This window comes from Urocitellus parryii, chromosome 11 (assembly GCF_045843805.1).
Source record: "Urocitellus parryii isolate mUroPar1 chromosome 11, mUroPar1.hap1, whole genome shotgun sequence".
NCBI lineage: Eukaryota > Metazoa > Chordata > Mammalia > Rodentia > Sciuridae > Urocitellus > Urocitellus parryii.
Window position 1 is genome coordinate 47,090,448 of NC_135541.1, and position 13,213 is coordinate 47,103,660.

Here is a 13,213-nt window from a genome sequence, read left to right on the forward strand (position 1 = left end):
ACGTGGATTATGAACTCCCGCTTTTACCCCGTATACAAATTGCTGTATCACATCAGTTTCCCTTCCATTGATTGACATATTGCCTTTCTAGTGTCTGATGTATTCTGCTGTCTGTCCTATTCTCTACTATCCCCCCTCCCCTCCCCTCCCCTCCCCTCCCCTTTTCTCTCTCTACCCCTTCTACTGTAAATCATTTCTTCCATTTGTATTCTCTTGACTTACCCCTCCTTTCCTCTTATATGACATTTTGTATAACCCTGAGGATCGCCTTCCATTTCCATGCAATTTCCCTTCTCACTCCCTTTCCCTCCCACCTCTCATCCCTATTTAATGTAAATCTTCTTCTCAAGCTCTTCGTCCCTACCCTGTCCTTGTTTACTCCCCTTATATCAAATACCAAATGACTCCTTTGATATAAGGGTTTGGTTCTATCTTGTGGACAAGCAGTGAAGTACCGGTGCCTCTAATCCACCGTCTTGAATTTCTCTTCTTTCTCTGTGTGTCTCTGTCTCTTGGTCTTTGTGTTTCTGCCTTATGTGTATTAGTTCATTATAAAGGATGCTAGAAGGACACAGTTGAAGAGACACATAGAGTGATGTATGGGGGAAGGGACATGGACTGTGTGTTCATTTACTCAGGAACTCTCTGAACCCTTTACTTTGAGGTTTTTCGTTTCATAAGCATGATTGAAACATGGACAACTATGCAGAAATGTGATTGGACAAAAAGCTTAAGATCTAACCCTAAAAGACTAAGTGGAGAAACCAGGCCTCTCCAGGTTCTTCTTTTCTTTTCTATGCACCATTCTTTCCTCTCATGTGTGGGGAAGGATCCCCCTGAAGTGGGGGTCTAATGGTCTACTATCATACGGGGTAGGTCAGAAAATTTCCCGTAGCCAGCTCCAAGATAGAAAGGTAGGAGAAGATTAGAGTTTCTGTGAGTGGCCTTGGAGGGAGATACGAGCCAGGAACTGCATGTGACAAGCAAAAAGTGTGCATGATAATATCACATCTGGGTTTTCTGGTTGTCCTAAAACATGCTGTATACAAACACAGATATCTCCTGCAGGTTGGTTTTGATCAGTACAGAATGCAGTGGTATTTTGTTCCTGTTATCAGTATTTTATTGATGCAGTTCAAGATCTTACTAATGTCTAAGGAAATACAGTATACCACACTTTTGGGTCTGGCAGAAAGCATTACCCACACCTTTGGACTCTGGGCCTCTTTAATAATTTCTTCCCAGTATTATTATTTTTTAATATCTTTTTTAAAAAAAATTATGTGGTGCCAAGGATTGAACCCAGTGCCTCATGCATGCTAGGTGAGTGCTCTACCTCTGAGTCACATACAACCCCAGCTCCCCAGTATTATTTTTGTCTCTTTATCTAAGACTAAATATTCTCTATTCTGTTTTTCTACCTGAACCGACATATTGCTATACAGGAGCATGCTTCTTATGTTGAGTGCTTTCTCAATTTTAAGTAAAATGTTCAATATTACCATGATGAAGAAATTATGTCACCAAAACTGGCTTTTTCTTTGTGTGGGTTGGCAAAGGAAGAGGATTACATTCCTGCCTCACTTAAGCATGCACAAAACTGGAGAATGTCCAGAACATTTCTTTCTCTCTTTCTTTCTTTCTTTCTTTTCTTTTTTTTTCTTTTCTTTTCTTTCTTTCTTTCGTGGATGTGCTGGAGACTGAACTTTGAACTCAGAGCCTTCTGCATGCTAAGCATGCACTCTACTGGTAGTAGGAGTTACACTCTCAGTCCAAGGAAGTTTTTCAATACTGAGGAAAAGCTAAATGTCTCATTAATCAAAAAATTCCATTTGTGTATCCTTTACTATATCTTAACTAGATCCCTATTCTATCAGAACTTGTCTGAGCAAACTGGAATAAAGAATTGCAATTCTTTCTACCTTTGCGCCACTTCTTTCTCACTGTTTTATTTCTGTCACTATAGTTTTGTATTTTTTTTTCAGATAGTGTATAGGTACTATGCATTTACTTACTTATTGTCTGTTTCTTTTGCTACAATGGAAGGCAGGGATCTCTGTCTTGTCCATCACAAGCACCTGGAGCTGTAATGTCTTTTGCGGTTAAAGGTACTCAGGGATTTATTTAGGAACTCTTTCTCCTCCTTTACACTCTTCCCTTGAATTTACACGCACCTTTGTTAGTTCCATGTAGTTTGTAGACATTCCTACTTTTCTAATCTCCCTTCCTTTCAGTCTAATTTGTTCTGCACATTTCTATCAGACTGATTCCCCCCTGCCCCCAGGTCCAACTTGACTGTGTTACTCTGACCAAACTAATCTTCTCTTCAATACAGATCCTTCAGCTACCTTCAAGAATACAACACAAAGTGAATATTCTAGATTTCTTTCTTTGTGTGTGTTACAAATTTAACCATTAGGTAATCATTTATCATCTAAACTGTATGTTTAAAACAGCTTACCATCAATCGAGGTACAATTGATGCATATTAAACTACACATATTTGAAGTGTGTCAATTGATATGTGTGGATATATGTATATACCCATGGAATCATCACCACAATTACATAGTGAATATTCACTTTACCTCTAAAAGTTCCCTTTTGCTCCTTGGTAAGCCACCCTCCACCCACTCCCCAAGAATGGTTGATTTGCTTTCTGTCACCATAGTTTGTATTTTCAAGAAGTTTGTATAAATGGAATCATATAGTATATATTATTTGACTTTTTTCTCTCAAACTTGCTATTTTGAGATTCTGTACTGCATGTATTAATAATAATTAATTCCCTTTATTATTCAACAGTATTCCATTTCATAGTTTGCTGATTAATTGACTTGAACATTTAGATCATTTCTAGTTTGGGTTCATTTTCAATAGAATTGCTGAGGATATCTGTGTACTAGGTTTTTTGTAGACTTATGTTTTTATTTCTATTGAATAACTGTTATTTCTCTTGGATCTGAGTCATATGACAGATGTATGTTTAAGTTTTAAAAACTGGGGCTGGGATTGTGGCTCAGCGGTAGAGCGCTCGCCTAGCACAGGCGGGACCCGGGTTCGATCCTCAGCACCACATAAAAATAAAGGCATTGTGTAGTGTCCATCTACACCTAAGAAATAAATGTTTAAAAAAAAAGTTTTAAAAAACTACTCAACTGGGACTGGGGTTGTGGCTCAGTGGTAGAGCACTTGCGTAGCACATGAGAGGCTCTGGGTTTAATCCTCAGCACCACATAAAAATAAATAAATAAAACAAATGTATTGTGTCCAACCACAACTAAAAAATAAATTTAAAAAAAATTACCCAACCATTTTCCAAAGTGGTTGAGCTATTTTGCATTTTTACCATCAGTGTCTAGGGTTCCTGTTTGCTCGGTATCTGTACTAACATGCAGTGCATTAGACTTTTTAACTTTTGCCTTCCTTTTGGGTTTGTTTCCTTCCTTCCTTCCTTCCTTCCTTCCTTCCTTCCTTCCTTCCTTCCTTCCTTCCTTCCTTCCTTTCCAGTATTGAGGACAGAATTCAGGGTACTCTATCACTGTGCTACATCCCCAGCCCTTTATATATTTTGAGACAGGGCCTTGCCAACTTGTTCAGGCTAGCTTGAACTTGCAATCCTCCTGTCTCAGCCTCTAGAGTTCCTGGGATTACAGATGTGCACCAGTATGCCCAGCTTCTATTGGGTGTATAAATGCTATCTTATTATGGTTTTTATTTGAATATCTATTTGACTCTTTTGAGCATCATTTATGGTGCTAATTTGCCATCTACATCTTCTTTGGTGACATTCTTTCAAGTGCTTTGCATATTTTAAAATTGAGTTGTTGCCTTATTTAAGTTATTTTAGATACAAGTATTCTGTTGGAAATGTGGTTTGCAAATACTTTCTCCCACTCTGTGTTATCTTTTTATTAATAATGCCTTTTGAAGAACAAAATTTTTTATTATGTAAGGTCCAACTTATTTTTTTCCTTTTTTTAATTTTTTAATTTGTTTTAATTAGTTATACATGACAGTAGAATGCATTTATGCACTTTGATATATCATTCATAGATAAGATATAGTTTCTCATTTTTCTGTGTACATGTTGCAGAATCATATTGGTCATATAGTCACATATATACATAAAGTAATAATGTCTGTTTCATTCCACTATCTTTTCTATCCCCACATCCCCTCCCCTTCCTTCCCATCACTTCACTCTACCTAATCTAAGGTAACATTATTCTTCCCTTGTGAATTAGTATCTGCACATTAGAGAAAACATTCGGCCTTTGGTTTTTGTGGGATTGTCTTATTTCACTTAGCATGATGTTCTCCAACTCCAACCATTTACTGGCAAATGCCATAATTGAACTCTTCTTTAAAGCTGAGTAATATTCCATTGAGTATGTATACCACATTTTCTTTATCCATTCATCTATTTAGGTACACCTAAGTTGGCTCCATAGTCTAGTTATTGTGAATTGAGCTGCTATAAATGTTGACATGGCTGCATTACTGTAGTATGCTGATTTTAAGTCCTTTGGTTATAAACCAAGGAGTGGGATAGCTGGGTCAAATGGTGATTCAATTCCCAGTTGTCTGAGGAATCTCCATACTGCTTTCCATAGTGGTTGCACCAATTTTCAATTCCACCAGCAATGTATGAATGTATCTTTTTCCCCCACCTCCTCGCCAACATTTATTGTTGCCTGTATTCTTGATGATTGCCATTCTGAATGGCATGAGATGCAATCTTAGAGTGGGTTCAATTTGCATTTCTGTAATTACTAGAGATGTTGAACACTTTTTCAATTTGTTGATCAATTGTATTTCTTCTTTTGTGAAGTGTCTGTTCTGTTCCTTAGCCCATTTACTGATTGAGTTATTTTTTCAGGGTTAAGTTTTTTGAGTTCTTTATATATCCTAGAGGTTAATGCTTTATCCGAGGTGCATGTAGTAAAGATTCTCTCCCAATCTCTCTCCTCACATTATTAATTGTTTCTTTTGCTGAGAAGAAGCTTTTTAATTTTAATCCATCCCATTTGTTTATTCTTGATTTTAGTTCTTGTGCTTTAGCAGTCTTGTTAAGGAAGTCAGATCCTAGGCTGACGTGGTGAAGATTTGGGTCTATTTTTTCTGATGTTAGGTGCAAGGTCTCTGTTCTAGCGCCTAAGTCTTTGATCCACTTTGAGTTGATTTTTGTGCAGGGTGAGAGAGAGAGGTTTAATTTCATTTTGCTACATATGGATTTCCAGTTTTGCCAATACCATTTGTTAAATAGGCTATCTTTTCTCCAGTGAATGTTTTTGACACCCTTTTCTAGAATTAGATAACTGTATTTACATGGGTTTGTCTCTGTCTTCTATCCAGTACCATTGGTCTACAAGTCTATTTCAGTGCCAATACCATGCCATTTTTGTTACTATAGCTCTGTAGTATAGTTTAAGATCTGGTATAGTAATGCCTCCTGCTTCTTTTTTCTTGTTAAGGATTGCTTTAGCTATTCTGGGTCTCTTATTTTTCCGAATAAATTTCACAACTGCTTTTTCTATTTCTATGAAAAATGTCATTGGGATTTTAACAGGAATTGCATTAAATCTGTATAATGCTACATGTGTTTTCAGGTTGTTTTTATTTTGGTTGTTGTTTTTGTTATGAACTGGGAGCTACTGTGTTTAGTAAAATGAACTAAAATGAAGTAAAATACATTTTATTCATTTACAACAAAATATAGAGACTATGAAAAAGACAGGAAGAAGTGTTGAAATCTCTAACTATAGCTCTATAGTACTAAAGAGCACCCTGGCATGTGGGCCCTTACACTTGATAAAGAGTATGGTTACTATTTATTCCTTTTATCCCTTATATAGTTTTGATGTGTCTTTTGTTTTTATTGTGTAAAAGTTTTGTGTACTTATATTATTTCTCAATAGCATTTTACATAAGATTTTTAAAAACAAAATTGCAGCCAGGCATGGTGATGCACACCTGTAATCCTAGCAGCTCGGGAGGTTGAGCCAGGAGGATCACAAGTTCAAAGCCAGCCGCAGCAACTTAGTGAGGCCCCAAACAACGCAGTGAGACGCTGTCTCTAAGTCTAGGGATGTGGCTCAGTGGCTAAGCACTTCTGGGTTGAATCTCACCCCCCGACCAAAAAAAAAAGTTGCATCTTGCCTCTCCTCCCATCCTCTGACAAAATTTTCCAAACACCTAATAAACACTGAGCAAATAATGTGGGTTCATTTATACTTATTAAAAGATGGAATTAGTTTTTTTGCACCAAGTGCTAGAGAAGTGTAAGCCCAGGTTTGGTGTTTTATAATCAAGATAGAAGCTGTAGGGATTTTAAAGCAAGTTCAAGGTTTGAATCACAGAAATGGACCTGTCACTTTGGACCAATGATAAAGTCAGTATATCCTTAAGCTGTCAATGAATTTTGTTAAAATTTTAAAGAAATATTCATTTACCCCTTCTGAAGCTTGTCTTATATTTAATTTCACATATTATACAGTTAAATTTTTATTTTTATTTTCTTAAAGCAGTGCTTGGAACCCCTCACAGCTTGCCTCATCTGATGAACTCACCCATCTCCCCTGCATTTCTACACTTGAATAAAGCACACCAGGTACATAAATAGCATGGAATATCAGAAGATCAAATGGAGTGAATATATTTCATTTGTTGTTAACATTTAAATACTCAAGAAGTTGAGTATTTTGTTTTAGAAGAAAATCCTTAATAATTATAGTTACTTACAATCATAACTTAATAATCCTACCAGATCCAATTAACCTAATTAATGCAGCTCCAATTAACCTAATTAATGAATACATTCCTACTTGCAAGGCATGAAGAAGAGAAGAGATATATTTGTGGCATATTTTTGCTAGATAATAGATCTGTAAACAAAACAAGACTTTTTATGTGCCCCTAACTCAAAAAAATATCTATAGAGAAAAACAAGTGGACAATAACTCTTAATTCTTAAAACTTAATGTCATAAAAATAGTTCATTATGTATATGAGAGTAAAGAATATTTTTTCTTTTTACAGGTAAGTATTTTAATTTGTAGATATAGATATGTATGTGTATCTATCTATCTATCCACAAGATTGGACATAAATATTACTCAGTTTCAGGTGGTATTTAAAGATACAGAACCTCAGTTACAAATCAAAGCTAATATATAATAGAGGATTGATATAAGGCAAATGAATGAATGTGTGGTCCTAAACACAGCTCTTTAAAGGAAAGGCCCATTTAAAATTTTTGGTCCTCAGAGTCTAACATAGTACCTTGTAGGGTCTTCATTCATTCATTCACTTGGCCTGTATTATTGAGAATCTAACACGTGTGTCCTAGACACTGTTAATCATTGCAGCTATAGTGTCACACAAATCATCAACAGTCTCTGTGGTTACAGAATTTCAGACAGTCGTGGCTGGGGATGGAGCTCAGGGGCAGAGCGCTTGCCGGTCATGCGCAGAACCTTGGGTTCATCCTCAGTAACACAAAAGAACAAACTGTGGGGAAACAAATGTTGAGCAGTGGATTTCAATAAGGTATAAAGAGTGATATGAGAGGGGGAGTTCAGAGTATTGATAATATTCTCTTCACTTTAGGAGAAAGTCCAAAAATGCTTGACCTTGCCTTTAAGGCCTGTACAAGCCAGCCCTCCTGTCTCACGCTCTGTGTATTTGCTATCCTCAAGGACCTTATTTCTCCCACCGAGGTCTTTACTCTCACTGTGCCTGGAGTGCTCTCCTCCTAACCACCTGCGACTTCACCCACTCACTGATGCACCTTCAGATTACAACACAGGAGGTGGTTCCTCAAGAAAACCTTCCTTGGATTGTCCTGTCTAAATCAAATTCCTCCACTGTTGGTTCACACATTTTTTTTTCCTCATATACTTACTATTTGTGATTCTATGTGGTTTTATAAAGTCCCCCTTCCTCAGGGGACTATATGATCCATGAATGTAGATGATATTGTATTTCTCACCATGTAGCGCAGTACTTGACACATAAGTGCTCGATGAATATTTGTTGAGTAAATGATTAAATAAATAAACAAATATAATATCACTGTCATTAAATTCAGAAAGAGGGGAGAAAAGGAGGATGAAGAGGAAAAGGATATGGAATTAGTCTCATAACCACATGGTCACCTCTTCTGTACCATTAAAAGAATTACTATTGCCTGAAGTTGCGAAGTAGAATATTATTTTAAGAAGGAGTTGCTTTTACTCTGATGAGCTCAAGAACTGAACTTGAAGATGAATTGAGTTCTACAACAAGTTGCTTTTCAAGAGTAAACTAACCGAGTATTTTTATCATTCCACAGAGCTCAGTTATGGGTAATACTTCTAACTTATTCCTTCAGAACCTTTCTCATGTACCTCTGACACAGCAACAGTTGATGAAGTCTGAGACTATCCATACTAATAATGTAAGTCTGGCATTTTTTTTTTCTTCTAAAATAAGTTCATTCCTTTTGTAGAACCAGCCTGTTGAGCAGATTGCTTGTGAAATTTCATGTGTGTATTCTTTTTATTAGGTTATATCTTTCTGCCATGAGCAAAGTCTTATTTCTCCCCTTCTTTTGTAGAAACCTGGCTTACTTGGAGAACCCCCAGCTATGGTACTTCAAACTGCACTTGGGATAGGAGCAGCGCTTCCCTTGAAGACAGAGTTGGGACATCATGGAGAAGCCCATAAAAGTAAATGGCGTGTACTTATGGAGAAGTCAGTAAACAGTCAGACTTCAGATTGAAATGTAGTTTACCTGTATTCTACTTTTATTTACAGGAAGGCCAAATTTGAGTTTTATTCAGTCATTTGAAATTTTAAGAACCTTCTTGACATTTTTATTTTAATATTAATGAGTTATTGATGGGCTTGCTTCCATGCCAAGATAAGACGATCCTTGTTGGATGTGCTTTAATATTTCATGCAGGTTCACAGCAGTATGAGGGGAAGACATAGATCTATTTGAGATTGACATGCTGCCCACTGAGCAGACAGAACATTACACATGTATCCATTTAATTTTTGCCTGGATAAGAAGCCCTTAGTTTTTACAAAAGGAATATCTAGTACTTAGAATGTAAAGTTTATTTGTTTTACTTTTAAAAAGTATCTTCAAATTAGTACTTACAGAAAAGTATGATATGTATTCTGTGTACTTCTGAACACATGAATGAATATATATATATAGAAAAGCAATAGCCTGGTGTTATACCAGATTTTTTTAATGTAATTTGGAAAGGTGCTTTCAGTTTGAAGCTTAATTGAAAATTTAGTTATGCATAAATATGCTGACTAAAAACAAAGGACTGCTAATAATTTAAAAGTTAACTAAGTATAGAGAGCACACTTAGCCTTTTGAACATAAAATCAACTAGTCATAGGAACAAATTAGTCAGTTCTGCCTACTGAAAATGACCAGACAAAAAGTAAGTTAGAAATAAAAAAAATTTTTTTTTGTATGACAGTGTCTGTCCTTCTAAAAAAACTAAATTTCCTTTGACTAAAAGCTTATGCAAATATTTCCTGCTTGTATTAAGTTAAATAATAAGCTATTTGCTATAGCATGTGCTGCTCTAAGAACATGGAAAATTCAGTGTCTAAATGAATATATTGCTAAAAGTTAGAAGAACTACTGTACTGACCAAAACAAACAAACATAGAAAACCCAAAGTATCCATCTCTAAACGTTTAGTAAAATAAACCAACCAATCAGTGGTATGATGGTGTTTAACAAACTCTCCAGGTTTAAAAAAGAAGTCTTGGTTCAAGTCATTTGTAGATTTCTGTTTGTGAGCTCTCCAGCCATGGCTGATTTCAGATTACAGATGTGAAGACAATGAATTCAGTTGCAAAGAGAGATGCACAATTGGTTCTCATTAGCTGTTGCAAGCCAGCTGACCAGACTTATGGGGTTCACTTTAAAAATGTCCAAGAGCTTTTTGACTCAAGACTTTTGTTCTCTTCAAACATGAAAGCAGACAAATTGCAGTGACTGATATTATTTTAAAAGTACTGATAAGCTGGGCATAGTGGCACATATATCCTGCAATTTGGAAGGCTGAGACAAGAGGATCACAAGTTTGAGGCCAGCCTCAGCAACTAAGTGAGGCCCTAAGCAACTTAGGGAGATCCTGTCTCAAAAATAAAAAGGGCTGGGGGTATGGCTCAGAGGTGAAGTGCCCCTGGGTTAAATGCCCAATACAAAAAAATAATAATAATAATACCGATATAACTTACATGCCAAAAAGCATATGAACTTCTAAAATACAATTAAAATATTATTGAGATTATCTTAGAAGTTGTTGAAAATAAGAAAAGCATTATTACTTTTTTTTTTTCTTTTTTGAGATGGGATAGGATCTTGCTGTGTCACCCAGGCTGGTCTTGAACTTCTGTACTCAAGTGACTCTCTAACCTCAGCCTCCCAAATAGCTGGGACTATTGGCATGCACCACTCTACCCAGCTCACATTAACTACTCTTGTAGGTTTTTGTTTTTTCATAAAGGAATGTAGCAATTTATAACTTTCAACTTCACCTTTTGAATTTAACAGTTCTTTGATAGGCATGAAATAGGATTCTCCATTTTTTGCCCCCCAAAAGTAATAAAATCAAAAGGACAGTTGTGAATAAATCTTGTTTAACTACAGCTTTTTTTGCATTTGTGTTCACTGCAGCATCTAATCTGATTCCAACTCAAACCACCATCACAGCTGGAATGGGCATGTTGCCTTTCTTCCCAAATCAGCACACTGTTGGACAAGCTGGGTCAGGGTTGGGGAATACTCAGGAGAAACAGACTGCTTCCGTGGGAATAGCAGAAGGAAATTTCTCAGGGTCACAGCCTTACCTTCAGAGCTTTCCAAATCTTGCTGTTGGAGGCTTGCTGACGGGACACCATAAGCAGCAGCAGAGTCAGCCAAAAGGCCTGGAGGTGAGCTCGGGGCCAGGACACAGACGTGTTTGTGTGTGTGTTCCCCTCACATTGTATCTGCCATGAAATGTTTCTAATACTAGGGTGTTCTAAGTTATGGTTATTTTATAGGTGATAAATTTATGAACTTGGATAAACCAGTCATTTTCAAACTTGAAAGGAGGTTAATAATATGCCTAAAGTATTTACATATGGATGACAAACTAGATAATTGCCTTGTCAGTGAAATGATTTTTGGTAGCTTGCATTTATGCCTCAAAATTGAAGAAAGCATCACACTCTTTTGAAAATACCGTTTTATTATAAAGAAACAAACAAAAATCCCTCTTTTGATAAATTATGCCGGCTGACATGTGGTATTATGCCATAAGTAAAATAATTTTGATTTTTGTAAAATGAGTTTTTAATGCTGTTATTGTAAAATATTGTCAATATGAATTTTTTTATTTTATGACTATTTGCTGTTTTGAAAAGTATGTGCTAAAGAATGGCTTTAAAAACACTTGGTATCTTAAAAATTAAATATGAGCTAATAAAAGCTCAAAATTTTACAGTTCGGAAGAGTTTAGGAGAATCGTTAATACTGATCCAGTTAAATAGTGATATTATTTATAAGGACATCTTTCTATTTATTTATATCTTTTTTAATTTCAACAGTGTATTGTAGGCTTACTACAAGACTTTTCCTTCGTAATTAATTCCTAGGTATTTTATTATTTTGATGCTTTTATAAAGGGAATTACTTTCTTAATGTTCTTTTCAGTTTGTTCAATGTTTGTGTATACACACAATTGGTTTCATGATTTTTTTTAATCCTGCAATTTTGCAAGATTATTTTATTCTAACAGTTTAGAACTACAGAGGGTAAGGTTTTTCTATTTATAAGATCATGTTTTCTTTTTATTCTGTGATTTGAATGCTTCTTATTTCCCTTTCCTGCTGAACTGATCTAGCTAGAACTTGCAATACTATGTACTAGAAAGAGGCAAGCATTGGCTTGACTTGCTCCTGATCTCAGAGGAAAGTTTCTGGTCTTTAGTCATTGAATATGATGTTAGCTGTTGGCTTTTCATATATAACTTTATTATGCTAAGACAGTTTCCTTCTATTCCTGTTTTGTTGAGTCTTTTTATCATGAACAGGTGTTTAATTCTGCCCAGTGCTTTTTCTGCATTGAGATGATCATGGTTTTCCTTGCCTTTTTCTGTTATTGTGGTATATTACATAGATGAACCTACACATGTTGAACTATTCTTGCATTCTAGGAATAAATCTCAGTTGGTCATGGGGTATAATGCTTTTAATGTGCTGCTGAATTCAGTTTGCTAGAAATGTGTTGAGGATTTTTGCTTTAATATTCATAAGAGATATTGGTCTATAGTTTTTTGGTATTGTCTTTGTCTGGTTTTGATACTAGGACAAATCCTGGTCTTATGGAATGATTTAGGATGTGTTCCTTCTACATTTTTGTGAAAGAATTTTAGAAGGACTGATGTTAAATTTCTTTTAAAATGTCTAATATACTTCACCAGTAAAGACACATGATTCTAGGCCTTTATTTATAGGAATATTTTGTATTTTGTAAAACTTTATAACTTATTCTCATTTAGAGCCAGAGTTGAGAATCTCTGATGTGTATATAACCCCACAAATGTGAACATTTCAGAAACAAAATGTGTGAGCTCTTTGCTGGATTCCTTTTCCTTATAAATTTAACCTCTTGGAGGTTATACTTCCTTTATTCTGTTTAGGAAACAAAATTAAAGCCAATTAAACATGAAAATCAAGCTTCCAGGTTTAATTATATAATTCTGAACATCGTCTTATTTTAAAATCCTTATGATCAGAGAGTTAAAAAGTAAAAAATTCTGTCAGAGTATATGAAATACACTGAAGAATTAGAACATGATTTCATCTTTTTCTTCTGTTAAAGAAATGCTAGAATCCTCATACCTAAGTAGTCATATCAAAATATAGTGACATGCATTTTCAGGAAATTGAATTTCTAGCCTCGTCATCTAAATGTAGAGTTTGGTTTTATTAAACTCCCTTATTTTGCTTGCTATTATTTTTAGTACCAGAGGTAAATCAGTTTTGCTATTTGGTTTGTGGTCACATGATATAAAATAAGAATCATAATAATAAATATTGATATCTGTATTTCTAGAGATGTGATATAGAAATTTTTTTCCATGATGAAGATGAATTATTTCAGATTCAAGTGAGAAGTTGGACAGGATATCTTAAGTTCTATTTAAAA

The 13,213-nt window shown here is 35.4% G+C and overlaps 1 protein-coding gene across 1 annotated transcript in view; it reads left to right on the plus strand.

Annotated features, from left to right (window-relative positions):
* Positions 1–13,213, plus strand: part of Raver2 (ribonucleoprotein, PTB binding 2) — a 103,466-nt gene that overhangs the window by 64,638 nt on the left and 25,615 nt on the right. Inside the window, exons 8-11 of the mRNA XM_026411011.2 lie at positions 6,528–6,613; positions 8,336–8,440; positions 8,600–8,711; positions 10,697–10,953. Coding sequence (XP_026266796.2) covers positions 6,528–6,613; positions 8,336–8,440; positions 8,600–8,711; positions 10,697–10,953 — 560 coding nt within the window. The remainder of the gene's footprint in view (positions 1–6,527; positions 6,614–8,335; positions 8,441–8,599; positions 8,712–10,696; positions 10,954–13,213) is intronic.